Below are 20523 nucleotides of genomic sequence, written 5' to 3' on the forward strand. Positions count from 1 at the left end.
AATATTATAAATAAACATTTTTATAATCCCATAGCTTTTATTAATGTATAAATTTATATAGTCTTGGGGGAGGAGGGGAAACGGAGTGAACAGACTACCCCCTCACTCTATAACTTCATTTTCCTTTATTCTATTGAAACGATTTGAAACAATATTGTTTTTATCAAAAACAGAAAATTACAAATGATTTACCACCTTTTCCTATATTAGATTACATTATTGAAATGATACTTTCAAATGAAAACATAAAATTTCCTAATAAAAAATCTTAAAATTTAGTTTACAAAAAAATTATTTTGTAATTTATTAAATAAGAATCAAGAGAAATCCAAAGCGAAAACAAAGCGTCGTTTGGGTGTAAATTGAGCGGTGCGAGTAATGTAATAAATTATGAGAAAGTCGAAAAAGTAAATAGAATATTATGTAAACGGATAGAAGAACAAGAGAACTATGGTTTACAGGAGTTAAATTACGAATTGTTATAATAAAAAGATTCATTAAAAATTGAAGCAGATAATAATTCAGAAACCATTTTTATTAATGTTTAAAGAGAGTAGCTGTCTTTTAAAGATAATTTATAAAAATTCTGTTAATCTGTAATAGATTCTAAAATATTTTTTTAATAAAAATTTAACAATAGTCCTGGGTCCATACATTGCTATTTATAGATACATAAGTAATTGGAATGGCCCCACCACCTATTCCAGCTCATAGAAAGGTAATTTTTTTGTTTAAAACCTAAAGTTGTCTCTATTTACCATAATCACACAACCAATTTAAAATAGCGTTAACCAAGCTGAGTTTTCTAATTTTAATTCTAAATTATCTTTTGCAAATAATAAAATAACGTTTTTTAAAAAAATTCCTTACAACTATTGTATTTATTCCTCAGTTATTAATAATGTACTCTAATTATACTATTTTAGGAGTATTAGTTTTTTATTCTATATATATCAAAGAATATTATGAAAATACAACATTTTTTTCTAAATTATAAAACACATTTTATTCAAGGTGAAGTTAGTTACAGCATTAAAGAACAAGCTATCAGAACAAACTTCTAAGCTCCAAGTTAAACATCATGCAGAAAATGATCTTCTAGAAGATATACGGTATTATTGTTAGTAAATATTAGTTTTGATGTTTGCATTTCTTATGATTCTAAGTTATACATTTTGTAATAGTTAACAATTTATCTATGAAATGTAAATGAAGAGTGAAAAGTATGAAAAACACAAATTGGGCAGTTATAAATAGTTATAAATTGACAAAATGTAACACCTTACAAAAACATAAATACACTTGTTATCAAAAAAGATTTTTTTAAGTGATTGTACATAATTCACACATACATACATACATACATACATACACACATACATACATACATACATACATACATACATACATACATACATACATACATACATACATACATACATACATACATACATACATACATACATACATACATACAAACATACAGACATACATACATACATACATACATACATACATACATACAAGTGTCCAAACCAAGCAACTCTAGAAGATTATAATAAGAAAAATTATAATAAAACAAAAAATGATTTTTAAGGTTCTTAATTTTCTAAGTGAATTTTCTTTGAACACTTTCAACTGTCTTAATCAATCTAATTTAGTATGGTAACCAAACAGGAGAATAATTTTTCATTTTATCCGTATTCGTAGATTGGGAGTTTTAAAACAGTTTAAAATTAAGTATGCTCTGGACTTGGCTTGATAGATAACATTTTCAATATGCTTTTGTAGTTAAGATTAGAGTCTATAGTGACTTCTAGATCTTTTGGGTTTGAAGACAAAGCTAAAGAATAATCACCAAGACCATCGTGATCTATTTTACAGTTGCATAATGAAGGAGGTGCTATCCTATGTGCAAAACACTTGTTGACAGTAATTGTTGATTGCTACATTTCTGCCCAGAGTATGAGCCTATTTAGATAGTTCATGTGTGATATGAACTGTATAACTTAATATCACTGCAAAAAATTTTAAAGAACAATTAAGATTAGTAATCGTTAACATATTGTAAAAATAATGTTGACTAAAGTTAAAAACTTAATGAGTAATTAATGTGGTTACATTTATTAGAAATCTTTAGGTTTCTAATCAAAGTAACCATATTATTTACTTATTTGGTTTTTAACCATATAAAATAAGTTTTGATAGCTGACACATTTTAGTATTTAAAAAACGATATCATATCATAATAAATATTCTTTTATTTCAAGGTAGTTCTAAAAAAGGCATGAAGTTTTTTTTATACTGAAATACATTTTATACAAAATTCAACTAATTAAAACACAACTAATTAAAAACACAACTAATTAAAAGTATGTAAGAGTAAGTAAATGAAACTTAATGCTATAATAACAACTCTATACTTAATGATGTTATTTCATTATTAAAATAAAAATCTTTAATTATTACCCTGATAAATAATATGTTTGTTTTTAATTTATAATATATATGTGTTAAGTAAAAATTTGAAGAAAAGACTTATCTCAAAAAATATTTGTGCAATATTAAATAAAAAAATATTTGTACAATATTAATATTTGTACAATATGCTACTTATATTGCTGAAAAAAATTCATTTTAAAAAGTGAAGGTTTTCATTAGTTTTTATTAAAAGATTTTATATATATATAATTATTCCTCTTATTTTGGTTTCTGGAGAAGAAATGCAGTAAAAAAACAATGCAATAGTGTTGTAGTGGTAGAGCGCTCGCCTCACAAGCAAGAAGTTTCGAGTTAGATCCTCACCGCGTCCCTGGTAGTTCCATGCTAAACTTGTTTCTCTGTGCAGCGTCCTTGTTTATCAAAGTTTCTGTTTCAGAGTTATAGAGTTAAGAAAGAACTGTATAACCACAACTAAAAGTAGCCTCCTCGACTACAGCAGCCTTCATGGCTTTGGGGAGGTCAATTAAAATAATTAAATAAAAAAAAGACTGAAGAAACATAACTCAAATTTGTTTAATTTCGATTCCAGTGAGTAAAAAAAAAATGAAATTTTATCAATTCGGAAATTCAAAAGAAGATATGTCATATTTTAATTATTCAAAAGAAAAATCATAGAAGATATATAATTTATAAAGTTATAAAATTATAGAAGTTTTTCTTCATATTTTAATTATTCAAACTTCGCAATAAATATAAAATTTTTTCAAGACAAAAAACAAAAATTCTTATTTGATGTGGTTACGATGCCTAAAGTTGATTTCATTGCCCAGATTTTAAAATTCTTAAAGATTATGTCTTTTAATATTTAGTTGTCATAAATTGCAACTAAATATCTTGGAAGTATCTTCAATTTTATGCCAAAGTGAATGGTGTTTTGAATTTCCGTGCGTGATTTAAAAGATCTAATTATTTGGAAAAAGAGGTGTTAATAAGTTTTAAAGAAACTGATTTTTTTTACTTTGTGTATTTTTAGATTACTCAAATGAATGGCAAAAGTAATTTTTTTCTTTTATGATATTTTAGCATGTTTTTTTGCATAACGCACAGACATATCACGCACAAATAAATACTCATCCATGCATGATAATTAGTTTCTTAAGCTTTATAATGTTTGAATCACATATTTGCTGATTAACTAGTTTGAGGATAGTTTAGTTAGATTGAAAATAGTTGCTTAAATGAATTTAGAATTAAAATGAACAAAGTTAAGGATTTAATAGTTAAGAAAAAATTTAGAAAGAAACATACAGAATATCAGATTGCAGAAGCTAATTGAATGAAAAATAAAAGAGCTATCATGAGCGATAGGGTAAAGGAGGAAGTGCATCGAAAAAATCACGAAAGTAAAGAAGCGAAAGTGAGAGGTAAACCAATCTACATCTGATATTGAACAGTCCTTTTTATTTCCACAGAGTTTTGGAAAGGCACTTGAAAAAATTAATTCAGCATATGAAAATATACTATTTTATGATATTTCAGGTTCAGGTCCTAACTTTGCCGGTTTGGACTATGTTAATTGCAAAGTTCTTGATTTTTATTTGCAAGAAGATGTCAATAGAATGGCTCCAGGTCGCAATGATGTTGCTATTAATAGGAAAACAAAAGAGATGGTATGACACAATGTTTATATGTAGGAATCATATTTTATTTATTAAGGTTTTCAGTTTTTGTAAAAAAAAAATTTTGTTTTCTTTCAGAAACAAATCCATCACATGCTGATTACCATAGGAGGAGCATATTCACTTTTGAAAAATGAACATTTTAATTTGTGAAAAAGAGTGGAGAAATCTAAGTTTTACGATCTGCAGCAATTATATGTCAATGGTAAACAATCTTCCCAAGATGTTTGCCTTTGCATATACTATGAAAATTTCAGGTTGTTAACGAATGCCCTTAAAAAAGAAGCCAATCTTGCATGTTTATGGAATGTAAATTAAACTGTGGGTTGGTAAAGTTTGATGAATGTTTCTAATGAATAGACTCATTTGGTGATGATTCAAACAAACCACTTTTTGCTTTTAACTAATGGTCCTCAGAAAATGTGCAGAAAATTTAACAATAATTAACATCTTTGTTAGATGGGTGCATATTGCTGCATCAGCAACTGCCAGATTGTATAAGTCTTGTATATATAAAGTGACAACAAAGTGCAAATTTTTGTTTGTTACCAAAATGTATCAGAAAATGAATTGATTATTACAAGTAAAATTGTAACTTTATTTGTAGTACGATAACAAGATTTAATAATTTTTTATTAACCTTTTTGTTATATTTCTAAGCTAACTATTCATCCATATTTTTAATTTTTCTAAAATCAGATGGATTTCAGTGAAAATTATACCATAATGGAGCAAAGTGAAACCACTTACTGGGTTCATCACCAACTAACAGTATTCACTGCTGCAATTCGGAATAAGAACAATATAGATTCCTATGCAATTGTATCAGATTGTTTACTTTATGATAAATATGCTGTCATCACACGGAAAGGGGGCAGTTGATAGCATATGTGGAGAAATAAAAAAAATGGTTTGGGCAACAGTAAAATTTAGAAATTGATATTGTCGCAGTTTGGAAGATTTTGTGAGCATTGCAAGTGAAAAAAATACCAAAATTAATATTATTTAGAGAAAAAACCTAAAAATGAAAGTTGTAGATTGATTACAAATAAGTATTACCGCAAACCAAAGTGAGATCAATGAGACTCTTCTCAAAGATAAATTTAAAGTCAAGGGTATTTGTTGCCACCACTCTTTTGTTTTTAATATTAATGGCGCTTTTATGGCAATTTGTAACCAATCAGAAATGGTAAAAATTGTTAAGAAACCATCTTCTTCCTTATTGGTAAATAAAGTACCATCTTTATCTGAAAGGTACAAATTTAATACTATTTCCCCAGGTATATTTGTCTTTGTTGAATTGTGTTCTGCTGGTTGAACAAAGACCTACCTTGCTGAAGTATTAGAAATTGTAGATAATATGGCATATTATCTACAAATTTCTAAAAAAACAAAATGAACTTATTTTTATGTATCCAACTGTAGATGGTTTCTCCTGGCATGACGAGTTAAAGTCGTTAATATAATAACCACACTTTGATAACCGTGGACATATTATTATCAAGCTGAAGTGTTACAACTAAACTTATTGTTAAAAATTTGATATTATAATTTTCTTATCTTTAATATAATATATTATATTAAACTATATAATTCATAATTATCTTTAATATAATATATTGAAATATCGTGAATTTAATATAAATGTAAATTTAATATAATAAGTATTGATATATATGTTATTTATTATGTCATAATCGATTTATTTCCAAAAATACAATCTAAAAAGGATAAATGTTTGCATGTTCTGTTCGTTACTTTTTTTTTTTGCCTGTGCGTGATGTTGGTTTAAACTACTATGGTGGAGCAAATATACATTGTAGGATGCTGTAACTTTGTAATAATCTTTAAGAATGCTTGTACAATTACCTATAAAAAACAAAACACCAGTCACTGATACATTTTCAGAAAAAATAAAGTTTATTTATTTTATTTTTTGCTTTTTTCTGTTCCATGCATGACTCCATTAAAAAATTAATTTATTTTATAATGAAGCAACCCATAGCTAGTATACTTTGTATAAGAAATATATAATAGATATATTTAAAAACATAGCTGTCATTTAAATAAAAGTTGTAGATGACAAATTACATTATTTTTACAATAATTAATGCAACAGATACAATGTTCTTTGCGTAATTTTTTGGAAATGTCCAAGTGTAATTATGTATACAGCATAATGTAAGATGAATATATGATGTATATAGCATTAGCTAAAAATTTTCATTAAAGTTGAATTTATATAAAATATTTTATAAAATGTAATTTTAGCCATGTTTATATTCTGTCAAATGCTATTATTTAGATCATACACAAAGTTTAGAGCAGCTGCTGAAAAAGAATATGCTCAGGTAACTTTACAATTTATATTTTTCACTCACATATATATCAATTTATATTTTTCACTCATATATACATATATATATATATATATATATATATATATATATATATATATATATATATATATATATATATATATATATATATATATATATATATATATATATACATATACATATATGTACATATATATATAAATATTTATGCATATATATATATATATATATATATATATATATATGTATATATATATATATATGTATAAATATATAGATATATATGTTTACATATATATATAGAGAGAGAGAGAGATATATATGTATATATATGTAAATTATGTTAGTATATTTTACAAATAGAGTACTCAATGTTCTTAAAGAACAGAGCAATAATAAATTAGTAAAAAACACTTATCTAACTTTTTTCTTCTACTTTAAGTTTCACCATTGCTGGATCATCAGGAAGAGTTACTAAATCTCAACAAAAAAAAAATCAATTTATAGAAAAAATTATTTTACAGGAAGTTATAAATTATTATTAAGGAAAAAATTATTTTACAGGAAGTTATAAATTATTAATAATTTTTAATTACTATATTTTTTTGGTTAATGGGAAGTTACAGAAAAATTTTACCTATATTTGTTGAAACATTTTTGCTGTACAGGGGGTTGAACCAAATTATGTTTCTATTTCTATTACACTTTTTTGCAATTTTCTTTTCAAATTTTAGCTCGAAATTTTGAAAGCCACTTTTTTTAAAGGCATCTTCATAAAAGCGTTTAGAGGAGTTAAAAATATTTTCATTAGAAGAGTAGTGGTTTAGCCTATTGTTAATTGAAATTGGAATTTGTTTTAGAATTTAAGGGGGATGGTTCGAATTCACATTAATATACAATAATTCGTCATTAGGCTTTTTGTAGGGCTTATAGGAACTTTCTGAGAGGTTAAATGTGACATCAAGAAAATTCACTATTTTTAAATTTATGTTTATTTCAATTTGGAAGCCAATGTTTTTAATAACATCTTTTCTAATTTTATCGAGTTGTGGCCCTGATTTTATGCATTATTATTAAACTGTCATCATGATAAAGACCTAATTGATTAGTTTGGATTATTTTAGCTAAGGTATTTAAAATATATAAACCTACAAATTCGCAAATTTCTGCTCCGTCGTAACTTCCCATTGTTACATCAAAGCATTTATGCATGGTTTTTTTCTTCCACGTTTCCTTATTAAAATAGAGTAAAGTTTTTCTGCAGTGCTTAATTATATGGATAGTGTCCTCAGCAATTTCTAAATGGGATTTTCCAAATTCTATTGTTTTATCTAAAATTTCTGCTGTAATTGAGGGGTAAAAATCAACAATATCAAATTGTATAAATGTGCATTCATTTTTATTTTTAATTTTAGAAATTATTATTGTAATTGTAAACAAAAAATAGATTTCCCTCTAAATGGAAAATGCCTTTCGAAAAAAATGTAATTTACAAGTGCATTGTTTCCTCACAAAATAACCCTGATAAACAATATATTGGCTTAACCGAGGGGAATGGAAAAAACGTTATGCCAATCACAAACAATCGTTTAAACTCAAAAAATATTCAAAAGACACTATGTTGTCAAAATATATTTGAGATTTAAAAGAAAAAAGAAAAATTTTAATTTATAATGGTCTATTCTAAAATTTGTCCCTGCCTATAATAACATTTCCAAAAAAATTGAATGCTATGTTTGCAAGAAAAATTTGAAATAGTTACTCATTTAAATCAGGAAAATTTATTAAATAAAAAATCTGAATTAATTCATAAATGTAGGCACGACAATAAATACCTCTTAAAAAATTATAAAAACAAATGACCAAATTAAACTATCCCCAATCCAAAGAAATTTATTTAATAATTACTTTCTGTAACTTCCCGTTAACCAAAAAAATATAGTAATTAAAAATTTTTTTATAATAATTTATAACTTCCTGTAAAATATTTTTTTCTATAAAAAATATACCTAAATATTTTTTCTGTTTTCGTTTTATTTTTTTTATTTTTATTATTATTTGTTATTTTCCACTACCAAAATTGATACAAGTTAAGGAAAAAAGCGGATAAGAACACAACAAAAATAAAAACATTTTATATAATTTTTTCGTAACTTTTTTCAGTCAGTATATTAAGGAAATATATTATAAATTACGCTAGAAACATGGACAATTTTTAGATTTGTTCTTCAAATGTTTTAACTAATCGTTACTGTTTTTATCAATGCACAGAAAGCTAGTTGCTTATTATTTGTAAAAAAAAAATTTTTTTTCTTCAAGTTTTTCATGTAAAAAAAAGTCATTAATACTAATATGTAATTATAAAATATTTGGTTGTTTTCACTTACCCCCATTGAAATAGTCTGCACTTTTGTTAGATTATCCAAATAATGCATTTAAACTCGATAGTTTATTTCCTGATGAACTATTGTTTTTGACAATGCTGCAAAAGCTTGTGGGCTAGTGCATTGTTAATTTACTGAACTTTTGAACAAAAATTTTAGGAGCCTATTTAAAACTTTTTTTAAAGTTTTAAAATACATTTTTTCAAACAAAACAATCGTTATATTCATTATCTCTAGTAATTTGTATTAACATTGGAAATTGGGCAATATAAAAGAAACAATTTCAGACATGCATCAAATGCGGTAAATACATTTATAAAAGAAACCATGTTATTCTTTTATTTAATTTGTTCTGTCATTACAAAATTTATTAATCAAATAATATATTTTACAAATAACTACAATTTATTTTCTTATTTTTCTATTACATTAGTATTTAGAAAAGCGTCAAATATAGTAAAAACATTTTTAAAAGCGAAAAGTTGTCAAAACAAATAAACTTAAGAGTAAAAAAAAAAAAATTCTCATAGTTCTAGCGCACGTAGCAAATTAGTTTATTAATTATATGGACTGATAAAAATTGTGAATAAAATGCATATTAAAACTTTCAATTGTTGTTAAATTGTTATAAAAGATAATATATATTTTTCATCAACCTGTATAAAATTTGATACTATAAAAACTTTACAAAAAATTTTTTTCTTTTAATTTTCTTTTTTTAATTATTAAATTTTCTAGTTTATTTAATTAAATTTGAAACTTTGTGACAATTTTGTTTACAATTGTTTTTAATGTTAAAATGATAATACGAAAATATTCGATTAGACTTAGCAAGCACAATAGTAAATGGTTATCTTCTGATGCAAAGATTAAAAAAAGCCTATGTTGTAAACTGGAGCATTGTTATAGAAAAACTGGCAATTTATCAGATAAAAAACTATATTGAACTGCATGCCCAGAAGCATTTAAAGCAGTTCACCAATCCAAATATAATTATTATAAGGAAAAACTTCACTCGGCACATGGTTATCAAAAAGAAACATGGAATATTGCCAAAGAAATACTACATAATACTTACCTTCTTTTATGTGTAACTTCAACTGTAAACTTCAATCTTTTTATCTGGTATTAATCTGGTTTTAGGTCTAATCACTCAACAGAAACAGCACTCCTAAAGATATGTCATGATATCCTGTTTAACATTGATGATGTTTTAACCACCATTTTCCTCTCTCTGGACATATCTGCAGCGTTTGATACAATCTATTACAACCTGCTAATTGCTCATATAAAAAATGAATTTGATGTCACCGCATTAAAATGGCTGACATCATACTTGCACACTCAAAAATACTTTGTTTCTATTGGCTTAACAAAATCTAGATTGTCAGGAAGTTCAACAGGAGTACCACAAAGTAGTGTATTAGGCCCATTTTTATTTTTGATGTTTGTTTTATTGAATTAGCACATTCAGTAATTTCAAAATCACTGAATGTGCTAATGCAGTCACAAAATAGTTTCTAGAAAATGGACTTCTGCTTAACCCAAGCAAAACAGAAACTATCTTATTTGGATCTAGGAAACAAATTGGAAAATTTAAAAATGATTTCAAAATTACATTCTCCAGAACAACACTAACTACAGTAAATTCTGTAAAAATACTAGGTGTCACCCTAGATTCAACACTATCTATAGACCAACACTGTTATTAACAACGCTGCTAAATCCTGCAACTACCATTACGTGCTCTTTGCATTATACAATGTCTTATCAAAGAAGCAGCTGACACATTTGCTTGCGGCATTGTTAACTCTCAACTTGACTATTGTAACAGTCTTTTAACAGGTTCTTACAAAAAAAATCTTAAAAAACTCCAACGTATTCAAAATAGCTTATCTGGCATTGTCTCTCATTCTCCTATCTATTTAAAATCAGAAAAGTTGCTGAAAGCGCTTCCTTGATTACCAATCCATCAAAGAATAGTTTATAAAATATAAGTTATTACATATAAAACTTTATCAACCAAATCTCCTGCATATCTATTCAAACTTCTAAAAACTCAAATTTCAAAACAAAACGCAAGATCATTAGACAGTTGCCAACTTACTTGTCGCCTATCAAAACCTTTTTTTAGGATCAAAGTCTTTCTCCATGACTGCTCCTCGAATATGAAATAGCTTGTCTATAAACATTCATAACTCAACCACTTTAGAAACATTCAAAAAAAGACAAAAATACAAACTTTTTGTAGACACTTTCTTGAACTGATAGTAAACTTTCTCAGTACTTCAGTACATACATTGACTTTCTTATAGTTTAAAGATTTTAAAACTTAAAAACATAATAATCATGCTAAAATTTTCACTAAAAAATGCATGAGAACAACAGACATTCAAAAACTAAGTTTTTGTAACTTTAGAAGGAATTAATGACATTGCTATGCTTCTTATGAATGAATTTGAGAAAAAAATAAATAATAATTTATTATAATAATAATTTTTGCACAAATATTGTTTTTTGCCAAAAAATGCCTGTTTCCATCAATGTATCCTTACAGCATGCATCAACATGGGGGTTACTGCCACCAAAGTTATTTTTCTAGAATAGCCTCTGGTAATAATTTCTCTAGTTTGATATATTTTGGTTGCTGCGAAATAACAAAATGGAATGTGTATTACAGTGCTGTTTATATCACTCTCAATTAGAAATAATGTCTGAAATATCACTAATTAAGGAATTCTTTGAAAAAAGAAAACATTTTCAAAATGCAAACAGAAATATGGAATACATTCTATTTCAAAAAATTGAAACATAGTCTCTTTTTAAAATCACTTAAAATTGAGATCATAGAAAATTACATAAAGAAGCAAAATATATTTGAGGTGCTGCTGCCACAACAACAACAAGACATAAGGTTTTGTTAGACCTAAAATGGATAATAGTATGCATTTAATAGTATACATTTAATTTTTTTTACATTTAACATATTTAAGTTAATAAAGAACTTGAATTTATTAACATTGATATTTTTAGTTCAAAAAAATAGCCAGTAGTTTACTGTTTCATGGTTTGCTGGTGTTGTTTGCATTCTGTGATTACTTTTTCATATTTTATCTTAATAAGTTCTCAAACATATCAAGATATATTGGTTTCATTTCTTTTTTTATTTTTATTTTTTATTAAACAGGCTCTTTTGAAAATAACTACTCAATTGTTAGCAAAAGTTCAAGTTAAAGATGAAGAAGAAGAAAAAAAGTAAGTTTTCTTTATCTTTAAAATGATATCATCATTGTCAACTTTTTATTTATCAAAGTTGGTATTGTAGTTAGCTCTTTTTAAATATTATTGATTAATTATAAATATATAACATATGAAATATTATGTTGCTTAAATTTATTAACATTACATTATTTAGTATTATGTCCAATTTTTAGTTTTTTTTCTTTTAACTTCTGGTAAGTGGTATGGGTTAGGGCAGGTCAAATTACAACTTTTCTTGAAATCAAGTATTTGGCATTAGAGATATAATCTAAACGATCCAATAACACATCCTGGAAAATTTTTTTAAATTAAAACAGTACTTTCATGAGTGATTTTTGCTTTGAAGAAGTGTTTGAAGGCTTTTCACGCAACATTTACTGCAGCATTTACCGACATTGTATTTCAAATTCAGGACTCAATTATTTGATATATTAAAAATATATGATGGGAAAAACTGGCTCGTAGTGGCAAAATAAAGAAAAACAAATCAAATTATCCGTTATTAAACATTTTAGGGAAGCTCATTCTGATGAAGATTACAGTCCGTAGTGTAAAGTTTTTTATCCAACTCAGAAATTATTTCTACTTTATGACTTATGTTTGTTGAAGTATTGTCATACTCTTCAAGAACTTCATAGAGGCTCTGAGCTTGTTTTTTCCCTGTTGTTACAACAAGAGGTAAAACTTTGACAGTAAGATAAAGGTTTTTTTTGTTCAAGAAATTAATTTTAAATTAAATAAGTCACAAAATTCAACTAATTGACTTGAATTTACTATATTCCATCAAAGCAAAAACTTGAGTTTTTACTTTTTAATTTGAAACTTTAATGAGTTACCGCACTAGAGCTAACAGGTTTTAAACCAGATTCTAATAATACCATTTTTGAAAATTTGTAACTAGTTTCTTGTTGCAGTTGTTGTTTAAAATATAAAGATGTGTTTCTAGACCATTCATGATCAATTAAACCAAGATAAAATGATATTTTTAGACCAAATCTTACTCTATTTTTAAAATATAGTCTCTTCAGGAATATAAATATTAAATTTCTGTTGCTACTTTACATTTACTTTGATTTATTAGTCTGGATAATTTATAAAGTACTCTAAAGTTAACATTAAAGGTAACCAAAGATTAACTTTTAATCATATCATAATAATTTTTTTTGCTATAAGATTTACAGCTATGCTGGAACTATAAATTGGATAAGTATTGTTTAGAAAATAAAGAACTTAAATAATCTGTCTATGGGTGGTTCTGTATTTAAAATAGAGTTAGGACTTTCACTAAACTTATTTTTACGTTGTGTTATTTCATATTTTACGCTTGTTTGACAATTTTACTTTTTGATCTATTTCTGTAAAAATTTAACACTTATTTGTCTTGCGTAAATGCCACAATCTTTAATTTTGTACAAAAATGTAAACGGTAAAGATAGCCTTCCAAAAAAAAATTAAATTATATTTATCAATACTTTGAAATCATTTTATCTCAACCTAAACTTCTTTAAAATATAATAAGATAATATAGACTATATTTAATACACTAAAAAATTTTAATTGTTTACAGGTAAATAATATTATTAAAAATTGTTTGAAAATGTTCACAGATTATCTAGCTTTTCATAGCAAGTATTTTTGAGAACAAGGAAGTATATATAAATGTATATTTGAATATAATATAACAGAATAAATCCAGGTCTTGGTGATCCAGAGAGATCACATATAAAAATGTTACTTAAAAAGTGTCATTGTGAAATTTGATGTTTCAAAGTTTAGTGAACTTGGTACAAAAGATAATAACACCAGTAAATGTAATTGCCACATTAATCCTACAACCAATAAGAATCAATTTAATAATTTAACTAAAATCAAAATTAAGCAATATCCTTTCAAAATGATTAACTATGCTTTCTTTAACGTCAGATCAATTAACAATAAATTACACAACCTACACAATCTTCTTCAAAACAATCTTGTCATTGTTTTCATAAAAAAAACATGGTTTAATATTAATGACAATAGTTATAATCAAATCAGTAAAGGCGGAGTTCGTCTTATATTAATGCACAACAATAAATTAAGTGCAAACATGTGTTGGCGTGTTTGTCTCTAATGATTTTAAGATACGAATTTCATGGATTTATCACTCACCATTTGCAGTCACTAGCACTTTAAAAGCTAAAGCTTTGTGCAAGTTAATTTATCATTTCTACATGACATTATACATGTATCATAGAATTAATTTCAATCTATTATTCATAAACTGGTTAATCTCAATTAATTTTGGATATTTTTGTCATGATCTAATTAAAGAAATGCGCTCTGACAACTTTAAATCAGCTTGTATCTGACAATACTCGACATAACAAGATTTTAGATCTAATGCTAACAAAAAACTATAAAAATGTATTTTATATAGAAACTGATGACTCATTTACAAGCACCTGGGTTTTTTCAATTGTAATATGGAGAAATCAGTAAGTCAGTAAAAAATTCAGCAAAATAATCAACCAACTTGAGTTTTCACAGACCTCATTACAACACAATGTACACTGATTACAACACAATGCAGATTGGTTACAACGCAATGCACATTGATTACAACACAATGTACTTTGATTACAACACAATGCACATTGAATACAACACAATGTACTCTGATTTTAAAACAATGTATGCCTATTACAACACAACCTACACTGATTACAATACAATGCACACTTAATTTAAATTGGAATATGTTATCCAAGCAAAATTAAGACCTTAAATCAGTATTTCAAGTTATTTGTAATTATTTGAACATATCTATTTCATCGTAGTACTTTGCATTAGAAAAAACAGTTTCTAAACCCTTGCCATTCAGAAATTAGGGATATGTAAAAAATTCACCACCACACAAAAGTTCTTTAAATTTAATTTTTTTTCTTATAGTTCTGTTGTAACCAAAAGGTATTATTTAAGTCTTCCAAATCCCCTAATTGATATCTTGCAATATTTTTAAAACTATTTGCAAATGTGATTAGTATACCTTTTTCTATTCTGTTTGAAATGCCAATGATAAAAGTGACAAAAAAATCAAAAATCTGGAAAATTGCTTTTGTGCGTCCAATATTTAAGAAAAGAAACCCATTTTTAACCACAAACCATAGGCCTATTTTATGACATGAGTTGCTTGTTAAGTTTGCTTGTAAATTGTCAACTAATTACATTTACCAAAAAAAGCATTTGTTTACCCTATGGAAAAAAATCCTTTATCTTTAAATTTGTTTGAATCTAACTTAAAAGTAAATATCTTGTTACATAAAAGTAATTATTGTTTGTATTACCTTTTTTTTTAATGTAAATATATTAAATATATATAATAATATATTAAATATATTAAATATATATAATAATATATTAAATATATTAAATAGTAAAAATATTTAATATTATTCGACAATTTGTTGTTAGTTAATTTAAGATTATTTCTTTAGATTACCTGATGGTCTTTGGCGTAAAGTACTTAAAGAAACAGAAAGTCTTGCAAACTCGCGTATGAAAATAGCTCAAACAATGATTGCTAGTGTTTCAGAAAGTATTAAGACTTTAAAAAGTGAAAGAGTAATCACAATGAAAAAGGTTTTTTTTTAAGTAAACATATGCATAAAAAAAATTTTAGATCTGAAAAAAAAAAAAGAAACGAATTCTGTAAAAGAAAGTTAAAATTATTTTCATTTAGTATTAACTAAGATTTATTAATAAAAGTTAAATAATTGAAAAATCACTTTCAAAAAATTGACATGTTAAAGAAGTTAAGAAACTCAAAAAATGAAATGTCCATGAAGACTGCTGTCGACAAGTCTGCGGAGTCAGTAGTAGAAAAGTTTGGAGGAAGCAAAAGTTTATAAGTTAAATATTTACCTTTCTTAAAATTTTAATGCAGTATGGTAGTTGTTGTTGGTTTTGTTACATTAAATCGATTGTTACAAATTTGAATCCATGAGTGACTTGTGGATTAAAATTGAAATCTCTGAGTCACTTCTATTTAAAAGAGTTATAAAGTTTTCTACTAATAAAGTCAAAATGGTCCAACTAATCTGGAAATACTTCATCAAAGATGACCAATAAATTAAAATGCCCAATGGCAGAAAGGTATTTATGTGAAATGTGAGCATGATATGCTCATTTCATTGAAATAATATTATTAATGGACAAGATCTTCTGATAAAGATCTTCCTCGTTAAGATATTCAGCTACTACAAAAAGAATTTACCATATTATTGTGCTGCATCATTTCTCTGCCCTTTTCATTGAGGATACTTTTTGAAATTCACAAAAACTGAGGAAAGAATATCCAAATACCAGCAAGAATATCCCAAATTATAATACTTATTTAAATTATAACTTGTTAAAACTTATTGATGTTGTTGCCATGTAATGTTAATGTCAATTAACATTACAATGCAACAGTTACAATGTTTAAAAATTGTTTTTTTTTTTTTTTTTTTTTTTTTCAAGTTTTTAAAAATATATTCATATTTTTAAATAAATTTTATTATACAATTTGTATCAATAAATTATGATTATATTTTTTTTCCATGTAAAGAGTACTGCAATAGCAGAAAGAATTCATGAAGAACTACAAGCATCGGCTGCTGAACTCATTAAAGTAAACTTTTTATTTTTATTATTTTTTTTTTTATAGATATTTTTGTTTTTATTTATAAGAATTTTTGAAATTTTATAGAGTCAAAAGGTATACATGGAGGCTGAAAAATTAACTCTACAAGCAAAGGAACAAGCTGCAGAAGCTCAAGAACGGTTTGTAAACTTTTTTTATTTGATTCTATTTATATGGACTTTTATTGAATATTTGATTTTATATTGATAAACAAAGATTTTTGAAAATTCTTTAAGTTCCAAATAGTCAATTACTTAATTACTTGACTCTAAATACAAAATATATGTTTTTAAGTTGAAATTATATATGGGAATGATGTGGGAATAAAAAGAGATGACATGGAATAATTTTAAAAAGTTCAGTGAACATATTTATCAAAAAATTTACACAATTTTAAAAACAGCAAATAATTAAAAAAAGGCAAATAAAGTTGTTTTATATATTAAAAAAATATATATTTTTTGTGCTTAGTATTACTGAGAAGTAGAAAAATTATTATTATATAAATTAAATGTTTGTGTTTTTAATATTATAATATTGATTATTATTTAATAAATCTGAAAAATATATTTTAAAATAATATTCAAAATATATTACAATATATATTGTATATATAAATAGATATATATACAGGCCTTGTTAAGAAGTGTTACGCAACTTGTGTAACACTTCTTAACAAGGCTTTTTATATTTTCGTATCTATTTGACTTTAGCTGGTGATGTTACACAGCCGAGTCATAAATTAACAAAAACGCCCACATTGTAGAGTTTTTTGCCAGAATACCCACAACATATTGTGGGTATTCTGGCAAAAAACATTAACTCAAAAATCCTTGTTAAGAAAATCAGTCATTTAAGTTTTCTTCCAATTTAAAACTTTTCTAATCTTATTAAATTACATTTGGTATTGACATTTAAATACACCATAATGTTAACTGTTTATATAAGAAAATATTTAAAGCTTTTATATAATCAGAGAAAAGCTTTTTTCTGATTATATAAAACATAATCAGGGAAAAGCTTTTCTTTGGTTATAAAAATACATTTAAACATGACACCTCTAGTACGTGCTTTTGTTTTTATGCAAACAAACAAAAAAGTTTAGATTTTCACCTTTATATGTTAAAATGAGAGATTTTTCATATAAGCAAAGATTGCAAATTTTTGATAAGGAGTATGGATTGCAATGTTCAACAGTTTTACATTTAATTGATGGTATAAGCATTTTGTCTTTTATGTTCCGAATTTCTTTAGACAACTCAGTATCATTTTTATATTTATTAATGTTAAAAGATTTTAGGTGATTAGCATATCAAGATTTAAATGGAACTTCACATAAGCCAAAATATACTTTTTCTTCGTAGTCTGGTTTATTTGAGAACATGGTGGCTCGATAAATGATGTTCTTTGTCAAACACTGGTTGATCATAGGGCAGATAGACTTTTTGACACAGTTGCATTTTTTTTTCCTCAGTTTTACCTTGGTTATATAATATCCTGTGATTGTGTGAATTAATGATGGACTTGATGTTTAGCATACATAAATAGCTTATTTTAATTGTATTTTAATTAAATAACTTGTGAAGTTTTTTGACCGACCAGAAAGTGCAGATCTACCTTGGCCAAAAAATGACTGTCTATTTTTGTTGCAACATTTCTACTCAAAGATGGGTTGTGCCAGATGTTTTGTTTGTGATTTTTAAATGGGCTCTGTTTTTTATTTGATTGGTAAGCAAATAAAACCTGATTTAATTAATGCATCTTGATAAGAAGAAATAAATTGTTTAAAAATATTTTCACTTGAAGAGTTGGTTGACATTCTTAGTTTGATTGTTTGAATAAAACTTTTTATTATGTTAGAGTGGTTAGAATCAGTCATGATACTAAGCTGTCTAAAGAAATTTGGGGCATAGAAGACAAAAAACACCCTCAAATGGAAATTGTGAAATGTTGCAAACCATACAACAACTCAACAAAAATCTGCAATCTTTGTCTATATGAAAAATTTCTCATTTTAACATACACAGGTGAATATTTGTTAAATAAAAGAAACTTTGATTTCAAAATGCAGGCACAAGAATAAATTTCTTGTATCTTTTTTTAACAGTGATAATAAGCTAATCTTTTGTTTTTTTCTTTCGTTGCTATGAGGTTTGTCTTTCAGCATTTTTTTTTTTTTTTCTTAGATTTTTTTAGTTTTGTGTTCAGTTTTTTTTGTTAAGACTACCTAGCATTTTGTTCTGTCCATATTACAGGAATAGTCAAATTATTACAATTACAAACAGCAAAAAAATATTTTTTCTTGGAAATCTTTAAAATAAAAGTTTTACCAACTTTTTAAATTCTATTTTAATTTATTTTGATTATTTATTGTTTGATTAAACTATATTTTATATATTGTTCTTCTTTAATCATAAAGTTAATTTTTTTTTTTTCTTTGAATAAAAATTTTACCGATTATGAAAATTTTAAAAACCTTACTAAAGTTGTGTGAATTATTATTATTTTTTTTTGAAAGCAGACATGCAAATAAAATTGGATTAACAGTCCAGTAATTTAAAATTTATAGGACAACAAAATATTGACTAACAAATGAATTGCTTGTATAATTTTTCTTTATTATGCAACAGTTCTCATTTTATAAAAGTTTAAGTTTAAATTTTCAGCTAACACAAAAAACTCGAAACAACCACAAAAAAGGAATAATATGTTAAATTTTTTTGCAATACATGCATATATTTCATATTTTGTCTGTTTTTAACATACTAATCATTTAACTTATAACATTGGTTCTTCTGTCTGAGGGATTTAAAGTGATTTTCAAGTAAGTAAAGAGATCAATAATATGGACTGTTTGAATCAATAATCAAGTAGAGTCTAATTTTATTTTTTTAGCATATATTTAACAATATAAAGTACTATTAAATTATATTATATAAATATTATAAAGTGACTTCCATGGGTGGTTAATTTTAAGTTTATTAACTTTTAAAAATTTTTAACTTTTAATAAATTAGAATAGAATCTACTTAAAAGATATTGATGTTTTAATCTGATCTCTTAATTGAAACACACTGCTAATACCAGTACTTACAGTGTGTCAGCTTTTGTGATATTTCACCAAAAGATGCGCATGTATGAGCACATAAAAAAACCTGAGTATTTGACACATAGGAGGTATTAGCTGACAGACGGCTATATATATGAAGTCAAATAACTTTAGAGTTAATAGTATACTTTAGAGTTAATGTATACAACCATAGGAGAAGGCTTCAATACCTTTACTGGGGGTCAGGATTTCACAAGACATCATAGATCTTTTTATGACAAAAAAAGAGCTAAAAGTTTTTTATTTTGTTTAGATTTTTTTTATTTTTCTCCCAACATTTTTTACTTCATTAAAAAATGATATATGTTTTTTTATAATTTTTTTTATTTATTTTAATTGTGAAGCATGTTTTAGATTGAAAAAAGGTTCTGTTGGTATATTTTCTTCAAGAGCAAAGTTAGAAAAGACTTCAACCAAGGTAGTTTTTTACAAGTACATTTAAAAAAAAAGCTCTTAAAGAAATTTTAAGTTTTTATGTTCATTTATGTTTAAAATATAAAAATTTTATGTTTTTTTTTGGTAATAAAACATGAAAAATGTGGCTTTAACAATTTTTTTTGAAGCCCTTAAAACCAGCCCTTACAACCAGTGTGTGTGTGTGTGTGTGTGTGTGTGTGTGTGTGTGTGTGTGTGTACACATTCCAAA

The 20523-nt window shown here is 25.5% G+C and overlaps 1 protein-coding gene across 1 annotated transcript in view; it reads left to right on the forward strand.

Annotated features, from left to right (window-relative positions):
- The first annotated feature begins 409 nt into the window (after positions 1–409).
- The window catches only part of LOC101240941 (F-BAR and double SH3 domains protein 2), a 53864-nt gene continuing 33750 nt past the window's right edge, over positions 410–20523 (forward strand). The window contains exons 1-8 of the mRNA XM_065812735.1: positions 410–718; positions 1015–1112; positions 6427–6472; positions 12032–12099; positions 15582–15726; positions 16694–16756; positions 16835–16908; positions 20232–20295. Coding sequence (XP_065668807.1) covers positions 686–718; positions 1015–1112; positions 6427–6472; positions 12032–12099; positions 15582–15726; positions 16694–16756; positions 16835–16908; positions 20232–20295 — 591 coding nt within the window. The 5' untranslated portion in view covers positions 410–685. The remainder of the gene's footprint in view (positions 719–1014; positions 1113–6426; positions 6473–12031; positions 12100–15581; positions 15727–16693; positions 16757–16834; positions 16909–20231; positions 20296–20523) is intronic.

Source organism: Hydra vulgaris, chromosome 12, assembly GCF_038396675.1.
Source record: "Hydra vulgaris chromosome 12, alternate assembly HydraT2T_AEP".
Classification (NCBI taxonomy): Eukaryota; Metazoa; Cnidaria; class Hydrozoa; order Anthoathecata; family Hydridae; genus Hydra; species Hydra vulgaris.